The sequence below is a fragment of the Punica granatum genome, chromosome 2 (genome assembly GCF_007655135.1).
Source record: "Punica granatum isolate Tunisia-2019 chromosome 2, ASM765513v2, whole genome shotgun sequence".
In the NCBI taxonomy this organism is placed as follows: domain Eukaryota; kingdom Viridiplantae; phylum Streptophyta; class Magnoliopsida; order Myrtales; family Lythraceae; genus Punica; species Punica granatum.
The window spans coordinates 15,763,258-15,781,686 of NC_045128.1; the positions used below are offsets into that span (position 1 = coordinate 15,763,258).

Sequence of the window (18,429 nt, forward strand, 5' to 3'; positions counted from 1 at the left end):
TTCACATCTATAATTTAAATTTATGTTATTTTCAGGGGGTGCTTCAGTCGATTGATGAACCTTCTACTAATGTCTTCAGGTGAATGTGAAATTGTTTGACAAGTTATTTAAGGTTTGGAACATCTTTTGGAAAGATTCCAATGGTTTATATTCTTAGCTCCTCCTTCTTGTGCAAAAGAAGAGGGAGACTTACTAAGTTTATCCATTTCGATGAAACAAGATCCTGCTGAACAAATTATCAAAGAAAAGAATCCTCTTGAACAAATTAACAAAAAGAAGAATCCTGTTAAACTGGATGACTGACTTGGTGATCTGAACCCACAGTCGAAGGTAGTCATGCTGAGTACTTATGGCGTTCTATCTCTTCGAGAAGCTGCTATAATAAACAGTCTTCAGTTTGAAAGGCTTGGAAGTGTATATACCCTTTTCTTCACCGTAATAGTTTAGATACTGCTGGCATTGGAATGTAAATACGTAAAAGATCACTTTGTGTTGTTTCTCTGTGGGTTGGGTCTTACGAAAATGTTGGTATTACTGGTCATAACAGGTTAGAAGGCTCATGCCCGATGCTTAGGGGACCAAGTGTAATGAGAAAGTAGAACCCTCGATTGGAAAGTTCTGCAAGATCCTGAATCAGAACCTCTTTCAATTTGCTGGGTTGAGTTCTTTTTCCTTCCTTTCCCATAAATAACAAATATGTTAATTAAGATTTAAAAATAGAGTTCTTATTTTTATTTTATTCAATAGAAAACTTAAGATCTAACATCTTGATGATGTACTGCGTTTTGCTTGCATATGATTAAGAAATTAAGCTTGCGAATTCATCCGATGAGTCGCAAAAAATGATCTCCAAAAATTTAACGAATTTTACATTCAAATTTACCAGTTACTTTTTGATACGTGAGCACTAATCCTTTAGTTCTCCAGATGATAGTAGCGCCTGACCATGTTATCACGGAATTCAGTATATTTATGCCATTGCTTCTTAATGATTAATTGTGTGTTTGTTTTCGAAAAAATGTTCAACTCAACTCAACTCAACTCCACTTATTTTCAATTCAACATCATAATCATTACTTTTTTTATTTTTAAAATTTTTTTAACTATTCAATTCAATTTTTAATATTAAATTCTCTCAACTATTCATTACTTTTTCACAATTCAACAACACAATCATTACTTAATCATTATTTTCTCTCAATTATTTATTATTTTTTCACACTTTTTTCTCATAATTCAACCATACAATCATTACAAACCAATTAAAATCAAAACTCAACTCAACTCAACTCTCAATCCAAACGCACTCTAAAGGTCCCATCATTAATTTGACTTGAGAGAAAAGAAGGGGTTACTGTGGTGTTGTTAGGCGTCTATTTGAACTTCGTCTCAAGATCCCACAACTCCTAATTTAACTAGATGACTGGGCCGCGCATGTGCAAGGGATAGAATTGTTACGATGATTAACAAAATCTTTTTTTTTTTATAACATTCTTCATTATTATCTCTATATAATTTGAGTTTTATTTATTCTCATATTGGTGACATTTTATGGATAATATCAAGCGATTGGAATACTCTAACTCAATGTATATATAAACGAACATATATGTAAAAACTTCTCTAATTCGAAAAATCGCTTTGCAGATATCTTTTAATGCATCCATCCAACAAAAAGATAACAATATACCAGGGTTTATATATATTAGCGCAAAAAAATGAAAGTTTTATCTCATCTTGCTAAAGTTGCCAATAATCAAATCAATTTACTATAAAAGTAATTATAAATATATGATTCATGACTTTCTACTTGTTCAAGCCTTTTCGACTTCCACTGTCAATGTGGCAATATAATGTTGCACCAATTGTCACACTCTCATTGGAAATGACTTGAAAGGCCTCACCACCAAGGCCATGCTATCATGCGTGGCACATTCTGGCTTGTTGCCTCGGCTTTTAATATTTACATAGATTAGGTGAAAACTTATGCTTTGCGCTGGTAATGCACATATAATTCTTTTTAAAAAAAATTCCGGTTTCATAATTTTATTTCACTTGAAAGTAACACATATTTTTAATTAATTTAAGTATCAGGTAATGTTTGAGTAGTTATAATTTTTATAGGCATATAAAATATGATGTAACATATATAATCCAAAAATATATATAATGCTACTCCTTATAGAATATGGGAGGTCCTCCCTCTATATGTATAATATATGTTTTTTTAGTGGACTAAATTGTACATGTAATATAATTGATATCAAATACTTTGCCACACTATTTATATAAGTTTCCGAAATATTCCATGTACAACTATTTAAAGTCTATAATAACAGACAATGTTTACAATTAAATTATATATTTGTGCAATTAAATGTTAAAATTCTCAGAGATAAATATCCAATTATGAATATATCTAACGTACCGTGTAAACATATTGTATACATTAATAGCGGAAATCTCTTAGTTACTAATAGTAAACAATATATTGATGTCATTTCTTCAAAAATTCTTAAAAATTTCAAAATATAAAATGTTGTTATGACTAAATGAGAGAGTTTAGAATTTCGATGATGTGACAATATGATAGAAGATTATAGTAATTTTGATCTTTTGATTAGGTAGCAACGTGCAATTTCAACTCAAGAGTTTGTTATTATATATATATATATATATATTGATTTAGGATTTTCCTTCAAGAGCTATATTTAGTACTTAACTTTTTTCTAATTAGTAACATTATTTGAATTGAAAAAAAAATGTGTTTATTAATTGACTAGAGAGAGAAGGCAGATATGGTGTTGTTAGGTAGACATCAAATATGTTTATCCCACATTCTGTTTATGTTGCATATTGCCCCATAAATATTCAATAAGTAACCATTTGAACAAAGTTCTTTTGTGTGATATTACACAATACGTGTATTTTTTCATTTCAATTAATATTATTGTAATTCCCATAAGTTTAAATAACGAAAACGAGTGCACATGCTGATACACTAATTAGATTTAAATAATACTGAAATTATAGCCAATGGTTATACATTTCACTGAAAATATTTGGAAAAAATTTATTAGAATATAAATTCAATGATTATACTCTTAAGATCTTTATAAAGTATGTATGATGTGTATAGTTCCTTCAGTTATATTAGATGGCATGCATGAAATAGGAATGAAATCAACGAAAATATAATTGAAGACAAGTGTCAAACTTTTGAAGGATATAACTGAATAAAAATGAAAATTCAAAATAAAAGTCATAAGAAAGTTTTTTTTTCCATTTGGTAATAGTTAAAAGTTCAAGCTAGAATAAAAAAGAAAAAACAGAAAGGACATACATGGCAACACATGCTTGCCACACTCACTTTATAAGTGCTCTCTTTGTAAAAAGCACAATCTTGGTTGCGAATGCAAAAATTCACTAGTGGAAGGATTTCACTCCTTAATGAGTCGATTATTTGAATCTAAATTATTCGGGACCTATTGAAATTTTAGAAATCAAGTGATGCACGAAAAAATAATAAGAAATTGAAATTCTAAGAAATTAGATTCGAAATATTAAACGGTACATACCCAAAAAATATATTAAAAATTGGAATTATATAATTATCACACCTTTTGGACCTTTTAAACTGCATATACTGCATTTTATTCTTTTTTCTCAAAAAAATAATCATCGCAAACTTTAAGAGGGATAGCTGCATTTTATCTTTTTTTTATACAGTTCTCAAATTGTAGTTATATGTCGAATAAAATATATGCATGCGAAAAGCGTATTTTCATGGTACGAGATATGTACAGAAGAACTATTTCTTCTAGCCACCTTGGTTTGTTAGACTAGTTTTCAGAATTCTTCGGTATTGACCATCCATCCGCTCCCGCTACACCGGCCTCATTGAGGCTTCTCGGAGCCCAACTAACACTTCATGTTAATAGTAGTAGCAGTATATACTGAAAGGATTACGACTTAGTCATTGATTAGAAAGTCTGCAGTGTGATCTTCCATTTTGATCTTTAACCAGCTCTGGATATTGAAGAAGACTGTAATTTCCTTGAATACAAGAAAATACCAAAAATAAAAAATAAAAAGGGAGCAGAAACCGTACAACCAACAGCTTGAAAACAAACGCAGCAATGTTAAAAGGAAGAACAACCCTACTATTCCAGACCCATCTCAAATAGGTATATTTAAAAGAATCTGTGAAAATATACATGGCATCTCGAGTCGAAAAAAAAAGCAAGGCAAAATTGTGCAGCGTATAGGCCATTGTCGTCATAAGAGTATAAGCAGCAGCAGGAACATTCCTCTGTTCTGTGCGAAATACATTAAACAAGATCCTGCTGATGATGACCAAACAAAAAAATCAAGAAGAGTTCCAAGGGAAACTGGTGGTCTATGGTTTTTTGCCAAAACTAGAAGACGTCGAAATCAGAGTTTCCAGGAGAATTGGTTTACCTGCTTTTTCTCAACAAAATCAAGTTCACATTGAAAAATCTTTAACTAATCGCCGTCTCCGGTCAGTTTTCTCCTCTGCTTTCTCCGTTGATCACGTAAACCTGCAATAAAATATGAATAAAGAAATTTCAGCACTCCCAAGATAGGAATTTGTACAGACGAGTCACGAAATAACAGCTACGGAAGCATACGTTTCTTCTCATCTTTTCTCTTTTTCTTCAAAGTCTGCATCATTTTTCGTTTCTCTGCTACCTCTTTCACATTCATGTGTACCTGAAGAATGTGCAAAGCATCTGTAATGTTAGAACACAGGAATAACAACAGATAAATAAGCTAGGAATGACAGTTTTTGAAGATATGGAATATGATATATGCATTGCACTGGTGATCTTCCAATTATATATATATTTTATGAATTAAAAAGTACACACCACATTTCAATATGACAGGTACCAAGAACATCTTTATTATCATTCCAAGCAAAAATTCTGTGCATCACAGGTAAAGAATCCTTTTGCACCAATTCGAGTCACTGTAATGAAAAAGTATTCAGGAAAACCTCAGCCCTTCCATATATATTCAGATGCACAAAAAGCAAGAGCAAAAATTGCCGGACACAATTTGAGGATCAAAAAGTTTTTAGACTCAATAAATTTCAAACATTTTAAAAGTGCTCTAGATGCTTCCAAGGAAATATGCATTTTTGTTCCACAACAGTGTCAAGGCAATTTCATCCGGGAAGATAATTGTAAACTTCACCAACTGTCCCTCTGTATTATTATTGCCCAATGAAGCTACACCTGATCCACTTTTATCTACCACAATTTTTTTGTGAAACCCTAGGCAAATCCCACATCGATTCCGGCTAGTTTAGCTTCTGGTTATTCATTGGGCGTCAAGCTCACCCCTAAACAAATCTTTTCAGCTATTTTTACAGGTCAATGCGGCAGTGGAAAAGCATGGGATTTTATTCAGATTTTACATTTTCGGTAAAACTTGTATTTATTGAATATTCGAAATTAGTATAAAAAATTTGTATTTTAGGAAATTGTATCTATGGATTTTATCGTATGCATTGTATTTTATTGAAGATTCGGGACGTTACATTTTTACTGTGCCACAAACTTGAGGAAATTTCAATCTGTACAAGGGATTCTAATTATACAAATCAGATGAACTTACTGAAACATTATTACCCAGAGAAAATGGCACCAAAACGAGGCAAATATGCAATATAACTTGATGGTGAGAAGATTGGAACCTTTGTTTCTCAAGCTTGTACTTTTAAAAAAATAATTTATGCATGCAGAAGGATACGGAAAGAAAATTTTCAGGGAACATGAGGGCAGAAGGAGTTGAGTTTTGCAACAAAGCTCCTGAGTTGGCCTGGATCTATTATGCATGATTCGCTGAAAGGCATTTCAGAAGCTTGCAAGTTAATTGAATTTCTTTGTCCAATAAATCCTTGAATGCTATGACTTGGGACTGCTTTTACTGTTAATTTGGACACTAATCAAGAGCCAAATTGGATAAACTGACTTTGTTTGCTTGCTTAGTCACAACTTTGATGAGCACTCTATTCTTGATGTCGTTCTCATTTCTTGAACATAATCAATACCTCGACTATATGATGCAAATGATGATGCTATGATGAAGGATGTTTGACCAGTCATCTAACATTGTACATTGGAAATTATACTACTTCGTCATCTGATAATTATTACCAATTCCATTCACTTAATCAAGAACTTCTATTTCTGCTAGCTATAAATAGAATATAATAAGTTTCAGCAAGTCATCTTTGACATACTGGGAAGTGTTTCCACTTCAACAACTACAAGAAAGATGGACTGTTTGGGATATTTTACGCTATGGTTGGTTTTTAGATAATAATCAAATTTTACCCAACTCAATCTATTATTTCCCAAATTCAACAATATAATCATTATTGTTTTGTCTTTTTTTTCTATTTGATAATACTTTCTCGCTTATAATTTTTTCCTAATCATTTTTAAATTTTCATTTAATATTACTTTCTCAATCATATTTTTTTCTAATCATTTTTAAAATTAATTTTTTTAATAATAAATTCTCCATCTACTTTCAATCTATATATACATGCATGTATATATTCTCACACATCAATATATTTATCAACACTAGCAATCATTGCACAAAATCAAGTTGAGTTGCAAGTGTTGACAAATATATTGATGTGTGAGATTATATATATGTGTATGTATATATAGATGTGAAAGTAAATGAGGAATTTATAATTAAAAAATTGATTTGTAAAAAGTAGATGTGAAATTTATTATTAGAAAATTGATTATAAAAAATAATTAGGAAAAAATATGTAGTGAGAAATTATTATTAAATGGCAGAAGAAGACAAAATAGTAATTATTATATTGTTGAATTTGGAGAACAATAGAGTTGAGTAAAATTATTATTTGAAAAACAAACAAGACCTTAGTAATAAACTGGGAGGCATTTACGGTCATCTTTGTTAAACTGGGAAGCATTTCCAGCGACACTATTATTGTTGCTATTTGTTATCTTTATTACTAGATGGTGCATGTCCAGTTACTCTGGGAACTGTAGGCGCAACTTATTCATAGAACAGGAGAGAGGAGGGTAAAGATAATGTTAAATGCATATACCTCCTCACCAGCACTCCGAAGTGCCTGTAGTGGTTCCACGCAATCCTGACCAATAACGACCAGCTTCCTTTTCTTATTTGCTACCAAGACCTTTGAACTGTCATCTAATTTTTCCTTGGCCAGTTCCTCAAACTGATGCTGGCGTAGAGGTGAAACACCCGCCTAAATAAAATAAAGTCGATGCAATTATAAGTTTCCAAAAAATGGCATCGGAGTAAACCATAGTGCTAGAACTATATCACTTATAAATGGGTTGAGGACCTTTATGTGTCTACCAAACTTAATTCTAAAAAATAAAAATTTGTTGATGATTATAGAGGACCCGATCATGAGAAATATGAGAATAAACCTAATCCAAATCACAAGTGTATATCATAATTAAGGCTTTCATCATGTAGTGTTTTCAGTCTTCAAATTGTAAGCAGCAATCATATTTGACAACAGACTATCATCAAAGAGACTAGAGAAAACTGAATGCAATCACAAAACAACTCAAAATAATTTACCCCTGCCCAGAAGCGGTGAGAGAATGTTTTTGGTTGCAATGGCCGTGAAAGGAGTGCATTGAGATCCTGCAGATTAAGACAAGGTGCATCAAACCCAAGGGAAGAAATAAGCTGCTTCCTTTTCGCTTTAAGGCTATATACATAATAGAAGCATTATTGACAAGTCACCTCTTGTAATTTTTTTAATTGGTTGGAACTAGCTTTCTTTTTGCGGTATGCAATTGCTTTTTCCTCCTCACTATCATTTTCCTCTATGTCCAATTCCAGTATCTCTGCATTTCGCTGGAGCCAGCTCTTTTCCGCCTTTTCCTATGATGAGTCATGAGAGAAGAATGGGGAAATGTTCAAGGAGAAAAGCATATGAAAGTGTAAGTTATGTCAGACAATTTGACAAAGTTCACATCCACTATCAGTCTCTTCGAGCATGTCAAAATTCCTTAGACCTCTGTTTGAATAGAGGGAGATGGAGGGAATGGGAGGGAGGGGAGGGGAATTCTGTATAGGATTTTTAAATTTTATATACAAACACCTCCTCTCCTCCCTTTCCTTACCCTTCATTTCCCTCAATACACACAAAGGATAAAAGAAAGAGAGTAGTGGAGGCATAACAAAAGGGTCCTAAGTTAAGTTTTGGCATACTCAAGAATTAGCAACTCGGGAAAACTAGTAAAGGAAAAGCATGTAGATTTACTTTTTATATTATGTTGAAGAGAGTTATTTTTTATTTTTTATTTTTTTTTAATATATAAAGATTTCATTAAGAGACACCAAGAAGGTACATAATTGAGTATATACAAAATAGGGGTCGCAAAATACAAGAGTTTCATTAGCATGACATAAAATCGATCATCTGACTAACAGGCATCGAGAAGGTGCATAATTGAGCATATACAAAAAAGTTTCATCTCGAAGAGAGTTGAGCTACCCTAAGTAATAATTGCTGACAATAGTTAATTAATTCTGTTAGACCCACCCCCTCTGACTAATCATGTAAACTCTGGGTCATCCCTCAAGAAAGGCCAACATATTATGGGGATAATCTGGATCTGCTATGTAGCTCTGAAAACTTCCAATCTATCCTCATTAAGGATGTTACCAAATGCCAAGGTAAAATCATCGCCAAAACATATATCCAAGAAAGCATTATAGGAGACTAACTGATCTATCCAGCAACTACATGAATCCTTGTCAACCTTTCTCATTTTTATAGCATTCTAATCCATACAAGTCGATGTCAATGTCTTACATTAAATTATTTCTAATTCTATCTTTCCTGATATTCCTCTGAAGCAGATCATCAGCCAAACGCTCATATAGAGGTCAAAACTTGAAGCAATAGTTATAATAGGTAAATGTAAAAGTGCAGCAAATATCATTTGGAATGAACAGGAGAGAATCGCAAAGTTCCATATAACTTATTGCTTGAAACCAGTAACTTGTTTATGACACCTAGGGCTAAAATAGCCAAATAGCTCCTGATTGCTGGGCATACCTCATGAACTTTGATTAAAAGTTAAAGGAGATTATGACACAGAAATGACTATCAAGACATTGGCAGCTACAGCAGCTCCATATCTCCATGAAGACAAAACTGCATCAAATGCTAATAGCTTAGAGTAAAAAAATAACTTACCTGAGAACCCTTTCTGGAAATTTTCTCAATCTGCCGTGCCAAAGACAATCTTTTCATAATCTCTGGCAAGTATGAACTCTCTAGAGGAAACCGCTTAAAAGATTCCTGAACAATGTGCACAAGCAGTTTAGAAAATTCATGAGTTTTATGTTTAATCATTGGTTAAATCAGAACACATAAACATCATCATATGGCAGGAGACAATGAAGAACTGGTCTTTTGCGTTTAATTGCTAGTTTATGAATAAATCATCTAATACTGCAGGGGGTTTAATTGCTAGTTTATGAACCAGTCTCATGTATCCACCCGATCCTGAGTTCGAAACCGTGGGGGACACCGGAGCGCCTTTGGAGTGATTATCGGCTCCGTGCGCTGCCGGAGGTTCACGGAGCCTTGGGATTAGTCAGGTGAAGCTCAGACACCCAGGTCAGCCAAAAAATAAAATAAAAAAATCTAATACTGCAGGGAAAAGATTCTAAACAAAGCAGCTTGGAGGCCACTGTAACAGAAGGAAGAAAAACACACTAAAATTCAAAACATCGGTTTAGTAAGACAAGTAATATCCAGAGGAAGATCAAAGATTCAATAAACGCCTCAATGAGAAGGAACCAAAGTGCATTCAATGGTTCAGCTGAAAAATAGTCAACAAACAAAGAAAAGGTGAAATTAACGCTAAGGAAAACAAAGGATCACACTTATGTCATCAATGTTGATCTTTCAACTCACAAGATTGTCACTAAAACAGGGAGACCAAGAAAGCATCAGTTTAGTGTGCTTATTTTATTTTATTTCTTTATTTTTTGAGGCGAAAAAAAAAAAGTACAGGCTTGTTCCACTTTCTAAGAGTCTCTAATAAAACACGATTACTACTATGCACCTGAAGTAAACTATTGTGTGGAATCTAAATATAAGCGCTACATAGAGCCCTCCTGATAAAGAGAAATTAAATCATCTCTCCAGCTCAGATACACCTTATAAATTCAACACAAGCGCATCTATAAAAAAATAAAATAAAAAATAAAAATAAAAATTAAAAAAACCCGAAAAGCTACCTACAACAAATCCCAACCGTTTTCTGCAGCTCCACTTGTCAAAATAACTACGAAAGTGGAAAAAGGACAATCTACATCAGAGTGTTAAAAAAATTAGTGAGGATACCCTTGAAAATGATCTGCATAAGGTGGCAAATTTGGTTGTCTCCTTTGGAGAAATCAATGCTACAGTGCATCCATCAGCAGAAGCTCTAGCAGTTCTTCCACTTCTGTGAACATAGATCTGATAGAAATAATAAAAACAATTAGAAAGCTTCAGGACTGTATACCCATGAAAAAATCTAGTAATTTTAATGAGGTAGCTTTAGTTCAATATCATAAACCTACTTAACTCACCTCAGCAGAATGTGGAAGCTGATAGTGAACCACTGTTCGGACACCAGGAAAATCAAGACCTCTTGCTGCTACATCAGTTGCAATAAGTAGACCATTTTCATTGTCTCGAAAGCGATCGGCTTCCTGCGTTTTATGATAAAAAAACAAGAAAGGTTGATTGAAACAGAACTATTGCAAAATTAATGGGTACGGTACTTAAAACTATTCCTTCATGGACTGTGTGGCGGTTGAGACGCATGAGGGTTATGCCAAAAACCTGATTATCAATCACTAGAAAGAAAAATCCAGCATTCAAGAGATAAAAATGTCACCACAATGATTCTAGATATTGTCTTAGACCCCCATTTTGGAGTGATGAGTGCTTGAATAATCACTTCCCCACCTCAATTTTTCCAATGGTGGTGTTTGCAAGCATCTTTTCAGGATCAGATGCAAGCGATCAGACAGGGCATAATCTAAATGCCAAGGCTCTCCAGCTTCCAAAAAGAACTTTTCGGCCCACGGACTCCTTTTATTACTTATTTCTTTTCATTTCTTATTTTACGTTTCTTAACATTTCTCAGTTACATGTATAATAAACTTTTCTCCGTCACTGTTGCCCTCCCTCTCACCCATAAATTACAGGTGGCCATAATCAGAAAATAGGTAACATGGGTAATATACATAAACATAGATAGACTCATTAAATTTGCGCTAAAAAATAACCCACTGCAGGACTGTCAAATATCTAATAAGTGCAGCACTGGCCACAAGAAGGCCAAATATGGGCTTTCCTTGATGTGATTGGCCAGGAGGGGTCAACTGTGCGCTCAGTGGCAGACGTTGGCGACTGTGGTGGTGGCATCACGGCCACAGCATGAGACGCAAGTGGCCAAAGGCTTTTCTTTTTTACCAGTACAAAATATTTAAATATTTTATGTTCTACAATAACTTAAAACTTTATTTTAGTAATAAGGGTGGTTTAGCCTCTTGATATTTTAATCCTATTATATTCCTGGTTATTTCCAAGGTTTAACCAAACAAAACAATTTGAGTCATAATCTTATTCAAATCCCCCTCTATCCCAATTCTAATCTCCCTTAATTCCTATCCAATGAACCAAACGCCCGTTAGAACTGTAATATTTACAACCATAAAGAGCACTCCCAAGGCCACATTAACAAATAATCAAAATAATAGTACAGATCTATCTCACTGCATTGACCTTAAAAGGAACTTAGCCATGTTTTACCCCAGACAATAGTCTCATCTAAAAATAGGTGCTTTCCTCATGGTTTGCACCCTTGATCTTCTCATGCAAAAAGGTTTATCAATCTGTTTCCACCCCCAAATAGCCAACCCACTGAACCGAGGTAAGTTGTTTATGCTAAGGTATAATTGAACATTACGTCAGAAAAACCATACTTAAATGGGCCAAAAATTACAATTGTGAAGGAAGAAGAATGCATATTCAGAAAACATCTACAAGCAAACAAGCATTGAGTTAAAAATGAGCAAACAGACTGGTGCAGAAACAAACCTTAACTCGAGCTCGTTGCTGCATCTGCGCATGCAGAGTACAAACATTGATGTTAAGGATGCGTAGAATAGAAGCTATATGGCGCAGAGCTGCTATTGATGTACAGAAGACAATTGTGCGGCCTTGCCCATGCAGACTTAGAATATAATATAGATACGCATCTTTATCTTCTTCCCTGCATCTGAATTTTCAACTGTATAAGTAAGACTCAAGAACAGTGCTCAACCATGAGACATAGGAATAAAACACCTGCACCTTATTCACCTTTATAGGCACGTAAAAGGCAGCTTTAAAACAAAACAAACTCTAACCGTAATTGAAGTATAAGGTATATTGGCATCAAGTACAAAGAGAAAATAGATAGTAAAACTATCCAATTAGAAACTACCGCTGTAAATAACGAACATCTGATTTGGTTTCCTTTATCTTTGCAGCAGCACTTTGCTGAATAGGCAAAGCGCAGAAAATGCAATATTTCAGTTATTAATGCTAAATATTGCCAAAAGTGATTGTTGTCCTACTTTAGCGATTGTTCTGCATCAATTATTCTGCTGGCAGCGCTGGCTACACACGCTTAAAAGATTTTTTTCTTACTTTCATTCTGCAATTTCCAATTAGCTGGTAATGACTAAATCTTTAGAAATTGAAAGTTAATCCGTCAACAATGAAGGCAAGACATATATAACAGTAAAAAATGCCCCTTCAGAAGAAACATTTTAAAGATCATAATCTGCTATTCCTCTGAGATACAAAATTGAACTTGCTTGGATATGACGATGCCAATGAAGATAGCATTTCCTTATTAAATTTTGAGAAAAATATATCCTTCCACACGTAACAATATGTGGCACGAACAATCTAAATATTTAACTGCCTCAAAAATACCAAATACTTGGTCAAAAGAATGAAATAGGTCGAGTAAACTGAAATAAGTTTAATTCCGAACCATAATATAGATAGTCATGATAACTTGCAATAAACACTATTGACGACATATTGTCAAGTAGAATCAGAAGTTTTTATGACTGTCCACAACATAAATCATGATCCAGTTCTGTTACTTGGCTCAACCAGCAGCTTTGACTGATCAAGTTCAAAATAACCACCAAAACAAGACAAATGATTATATAATATTGCAAAATCATTAAATGAATTATCAATAGCAAAGCAGCAGAAAGCACATACTCTATAAATGACTCCTCAAGCTTGTTTGCCAAAATCGATGTACTTGTGAGATCAATGATAGCAGTATCAGCTCTCATACCAGCTCGTTCAGAAAGTGTTTCGATAGAACTTAATCCATCAATTGTTGGCAGCTTTGATTTTGATAGACCACGTTTCAGCTTTTTCCGAAAGTCAGCAGATAGTGCAAGAGTGGCAGAGAAAACGAGAGTCTGCCTCTTCTTTCTTTGCACATTTGACACTGTCACACAATTTTGTGTATCCTGTGAGTCCCCTCTCAAAGAGCCATTGCTCAAGGGAAGCATATCAATTATCGATTGCAGCTCCCGGAAATGTCCATTTTCAATCATCCGGTCAGCTTCATCAAGTACAAAGAATGACAAAGAATGTAACTGCAAATTTAAAAAGTGGAGTGGGTCAACAGAATAAACTCCAATAAAGAAGCCGACAAAGAACGCTTTCCAATGAGTACTTTGGGGATAGATGCATTAGTGTTATGATCCCTTACAAAACAATTTACAGAAAATGAAGAAGACGTACACGTAAAAATTTATTCCAAATAAGCATTCAAATTAGAGGAATGCAAACATCTACCATCTGCAGTAAGAAAATTATGGACTAAAATGATGCACAACTAGGGGTTGATTATTCAGAAAAAATTAATTTGGTGCAAAATAAGAAGAGAAATTAATTTTCTTAGATGAAGACAGATATTCTTGAGCATGATCAGTCAAACTTTTCAAGTGTTTCAGCCCATTTAAAGACTATTCTAAATTTTCTATGTGATTTTACTTTCTTTTTTATTTGTTTATTTATTCATTATTTTTATATGTTTATTTTTTTATTTTTTATTTTTATTTTTGAGAAGTGAGAGTATGTTTAATTAGGCTGTACTTTGTGAAAAGTCTACTTCAAAGGTCATCTTAAGATAAGAGTCAATTCCAAATGGTTTCATTTATTACTGATCCAATCTAGAACCTATGGCTTGTTTGGGATTAGAGTTGAGTTAAAGCCCAACTCTACTCTAACTTTATATATATATTTAATTGGGTTGTAATGATTGTGTTGTTGAATTATGAGAAAAAATGTGAAAAAGTAATGAATAGTTGAGAGACAATAATGATTGTGTCGTTGAATTGTGAAAAAAATAATGAATAGTTGAGAGGATTTAGTATTAAAAATTGAATTGAATGGTTAAAAAAATTAATGGGAAAAGTAATAATTGTATTGTTGAAATGAAGATAAGTGGTGTTAAGTGGAGTATTGTAGAGTAGAATTAAAAAATAACACTAAAACCAAACATGAAATAAGAAACTATATAAGTTTCTTTACGTGTATTTTCATGTCAGTCAATGAAATTATATAATTTCAACATCTCTAGTGTATAGTTGATTGCTAATTTTCGAATTTGATCTTATAAGAAGTGAGTCCAACAGATGGACACTTTCCACACTTTAGCATGCTTCATTTCTTATCAACCAAACTATGTTCTGCATCATAATTTATCTGAATGATCGAATACATGCGACAATGCACAATTAAGTTTTATTTTATTACATATTTAAATCTTCTAACATAATGAAATTCAATTCATTTCATTCAATAGGATCCATGCATCCATGTTACCTCAACAAGATGGATTTCACCTCCAGACATGAGTTCCCATAATCTCCCTGGAGTTCCAACCACCACCTCTGGCCTTGCTTTTAGAAGTCTCTCTTGCTTCTGAGGTGCCACCCCTCCAACAATAGGAACTACCCTAATATTTGAATCTTTGGATACAGCTTGGAGATGATTGGTTACCTAATGATTATAAAAAGGATCAGGATTCTCCAGCAGAAAAATTGGAGAACTGTAAAGAGCACTTAACTCTTTGCCCATTGGATTAGACTTTAGAGTAGCAAGAAGCTATATTTCCTCTGATTTATCTGCTGTAGCGAGTCAATAGTGTACCTGAAGAGCGAGTTCCCTAGTAGGAGTGATGATAAGAGCCCGTAAAACACCTTTGGGAGCATATTTTTCTGCTTCCTCTCCTTTCTCACTTCGCATCCTTTCTACCTTTTCCTGTTCCTCATGGAGTCGTTGCATGATGGGCAAACCAAAAGCAAGTGTTTTTCCTGACCCTGTCTCTGCAGCACCTATGACATCCTGTGCGATGGGCAAACTCAGAAAATCTTTCGAATCACTGGCACAAAAATCAGCATAAAAATTTACTCTGAGGACCTGAACCAACCTTCCCTTCATGAGCAGCTTTAGGAATACATTTTTCCTGTATCGGTGTCGGTTCCTTAAATCCAAGCCTATGAATAGATTTCATAATCAAAGGATGTAACCGTAACTTATTCCAAGCTTGGAACTCGGGATCGTCTAACCCCTCATCATCAGCATCTCCATCGACCCCATTAACTGTTAAAATCGAACAGTATAAAGGCTCTCATATATAACACCGTCCCATACATGCTGAATTGCATTTAAAACAACTCAAAACATGGACTCAGTATCAAGTGAAAGGAAGTGTGGCGGCTTACCATCTGCAGTACCATTTACATCTTGGGCACTCTCAATCGATTCCTCATTGTTTTCCTCCTCCATCGTCGTGGTCTTCTGCTTCTCCTTCTTCTTCTTCTCCTTCTTCTTCTTCTTCTTACTCTTTACCTTTTCCTCCTGCTTTCCTTCTGCGGCCTCATCACTTTCCCCTTCAACGCCACCCGTATGCTTCTTTTCCTTGAATACCCCGGTTCTCATGGGTTTCTGCTCGCCAGCTGTCGGAATAGCCAAACCGTATTCGGCTTCATCAATCTCTTCAAGCGACAGGAAACCTGCAAGCGTTCATATATTCTGCTACATCATTCACCGCAACAGCCAAACTAACGTCCCCAATGTCCAATAGAACCCAATGATTTCTTCCCAAAAGCATTACTTCTACGTTCGGCATTCTCTCTGATTACCTACAAGTGTGCAACAGAGGCAATGGAGTTGAAAATTGATGCTAAGGAGAGAGCGAGACTAACCCCCGTCGAGCTCATTAGAGCCAGTGAAGAGAGAGAAGGCGGGGTCGTCGGCCTCGCCGGGAAGAGCGGAACTCCACGGTAGCGAGTCAATGGATTCGGGTTCAACTCCCGGGTGAGTCCTTTTCCTCTTCAAGTTTTTCTTTCGGGGTCGGAGCTCGCTGCCCATGGCGGCCGCAAGACAACAGAGAGAGAGAGAGAGAGAGAGAGAGAGAGAGAGGAAGGGGGAGGTTCCAGGGACGGAATAGCTGCAAAGACACAGCGGCTGGAGGGCAGGAGCAGATCGTCGCCGGTCAGAGGTTGCCGCGATGGGAGACGGGAAAGGGCGGCAATGGCAGGTCGAAGCAGCAGCCCCCGTCACAGAGCAACAATGCAAAGACACTTTCGCAGAGAAGGAGATGGAGAAGAATTAGCGAATGAATGGGCTGGGCCTGGTCATAAGGCCCATATGGTTCTTATAAAGAAGGACCATTTTTTTCTGGAAGTCCATGAGTTAGACCATAGTAGATAGAGAAGGGAAAATATAGGGTGCGGAGAGTTTCACCGGTGAGAATTGAATACAATGACCTCTTGCCAAGTTGTGGCTGTGCCACATCTCCATTCTCTAGAACACTAATTTCAATTGTGATTCTAGCTTTAGGTGGCTTTCGGTTCGATTCTTGTTAAATTATGAGAAATGTTAATTAGAAGCTTGCATCATAGGAGCTTTGCTACTTGATATGTGTTAATGACAGCTTAGAGGGATACTTTAAATGTCCGAAATGGGTAAGGCAAGGAGATCCGCTCTGCCCCTACCTTTTTATTGTTGCAATAGAGATTTTGACACAATTTCTGAACGAGGTTCTTGTTAGTGGAAGAATAGCATATCACCCTTACTGTTCCAAGATAAAGCTAAATCAATTTAATTTTTAATAATAAATTCTCTCTATTATTAATTACTTTTTCCACAATTCAACAATATAATCATTACTTTTTTTTAATTATTCATTATTTTTTCACACATTTTCTCATAATTCAACATCTCAATCATTACAAATAAATTAAAATTAAAATTCAATTCAACTCAATAGTTTGAAGGATGGGAGTATGCCTGTGATGTACTTGGGGGTTCCTTTAGTCCCTGGTCGACTTACTGACAAGGAGTGCCAACCTTCGATAGAAAATATAACTAAGAGGAATATTCACATCATGGATCTTGCCAAGTACGGGGTATTACACTGTGCGCCAAGCTTGGGCCTGCGTGCCTAGTTTTTCTTTGAGGCTTGCGAGCCTATTGTCAGTTAGTAGCCCATGAGTGATGGATTATTAAGTATATTTTTTCGGTACGTATTATGATATTCAGAAACTCAATGGGTGTTACGATAAAAAAAATCAACACAAGTGCACGCTATCGCTCAAGTAATAAAGTGAGAGTAGAGTATGTTCCCACAAAGACGTAACTCGACTTCTATCGAGTACTAAAATTATATCAACCTACTCTTATCCAAAGAGTCGAATTTCAAATAATTTTTCTAAACTAATTAAATTGACTAAAACAAGAAATTAATTAAGACTAAAAATCAATGGCAATGGACCTAGAGTGTACATTTGTACTCAACGATTAATCTCGAGTCTATTCCTCTTTCCTAATAATATTGAATAAATAAATTGTTAGTCTAGGATTCTAATGTCTTCCTATCTCTCTCCCGAGCATCTAGGAACGTACTCTCTTGTTAATAATCGCTCACTCTATTCCTAGGCAAGACGATTAGTGAGAAACTGTTACGAATAAACCCTTACTCCACCAGCCCGAGTTGTATGTGTTAAAGTATGAATTCAAAGTCAGGCATTGCTCAGTTGCATGGCAGTCTCCAGAAAGATCATAGTTAATTAGTGGGTTTTCAAATCTTCGGATGTCATCAAGTACATCGCCCATATTCAAGAGTGTAGCCCTTTGTGTGGCAAATTCTGTAGACACCTCTGGTTCAATAACAGTTGCTTCTACACCTGGCCTAATACACTTTGCCAGCCATTGATAATTTGTCGATGCCATCACAAGACACTAATCTCCTTGCAAATCAAGAAAACAGA

The 18,429-nt window shown here is 35.0% G+C and overlaps 1 protein-coding gene across 2 annotated transcripts; it reads right to left on the reverse strand.

Annotated features, from left to right (window-relative positions):
- Positions 1-4,010: 4,010 nt before the first annotated feature.
- Positions 4,011-16,741, reverse strand: LOC116196062 (DEAD-box ATP-dependent RNA helicase 13). Of its 2 annotated transcripts, none has more exons than XM_031525584.1 (16): positions 16,363-16,741; positions 15,880-16,170; positions 15,585-15,757; positions 15,305-15,499; positions 14,978-15,154; positions 13,355-13,743; positions 12,170-12,350; positions 10,651-10,773; positions 10,421-10,537; positions 9,263-9,367; positions 7,798-7,938; positions 7,630-7,695; positions 7,124-7,285; positions 4,653-4,734; positions 4,462-4,562; positions 4,011-4,343 (listed from the first exon to the last, which is right to left on the reverse strand). In XM_031525584.1, exons 1-15 carry the CDS (start codon positions 16,526-16,528, stop codon positions 4,507-4,509), a joined length of 2,424 nt encoding a protein of 807 aa, XP_031381444.1. In that variant the 5' UTR covers positions 16,529-16,741; the 3' UTR covers positions 4,011-4,343; positions 4,462-4,506. The 2 variants fall into 2 exon arrangements, with proteins under 2 accessions (XP_031381444.1, XP_031381442.1); XM_031525582.1 differs by having other exon boundaries at positions 4,011-4,346.
- Positions 16,742-18,429: the final 1,688 nt, after the last annotated feature.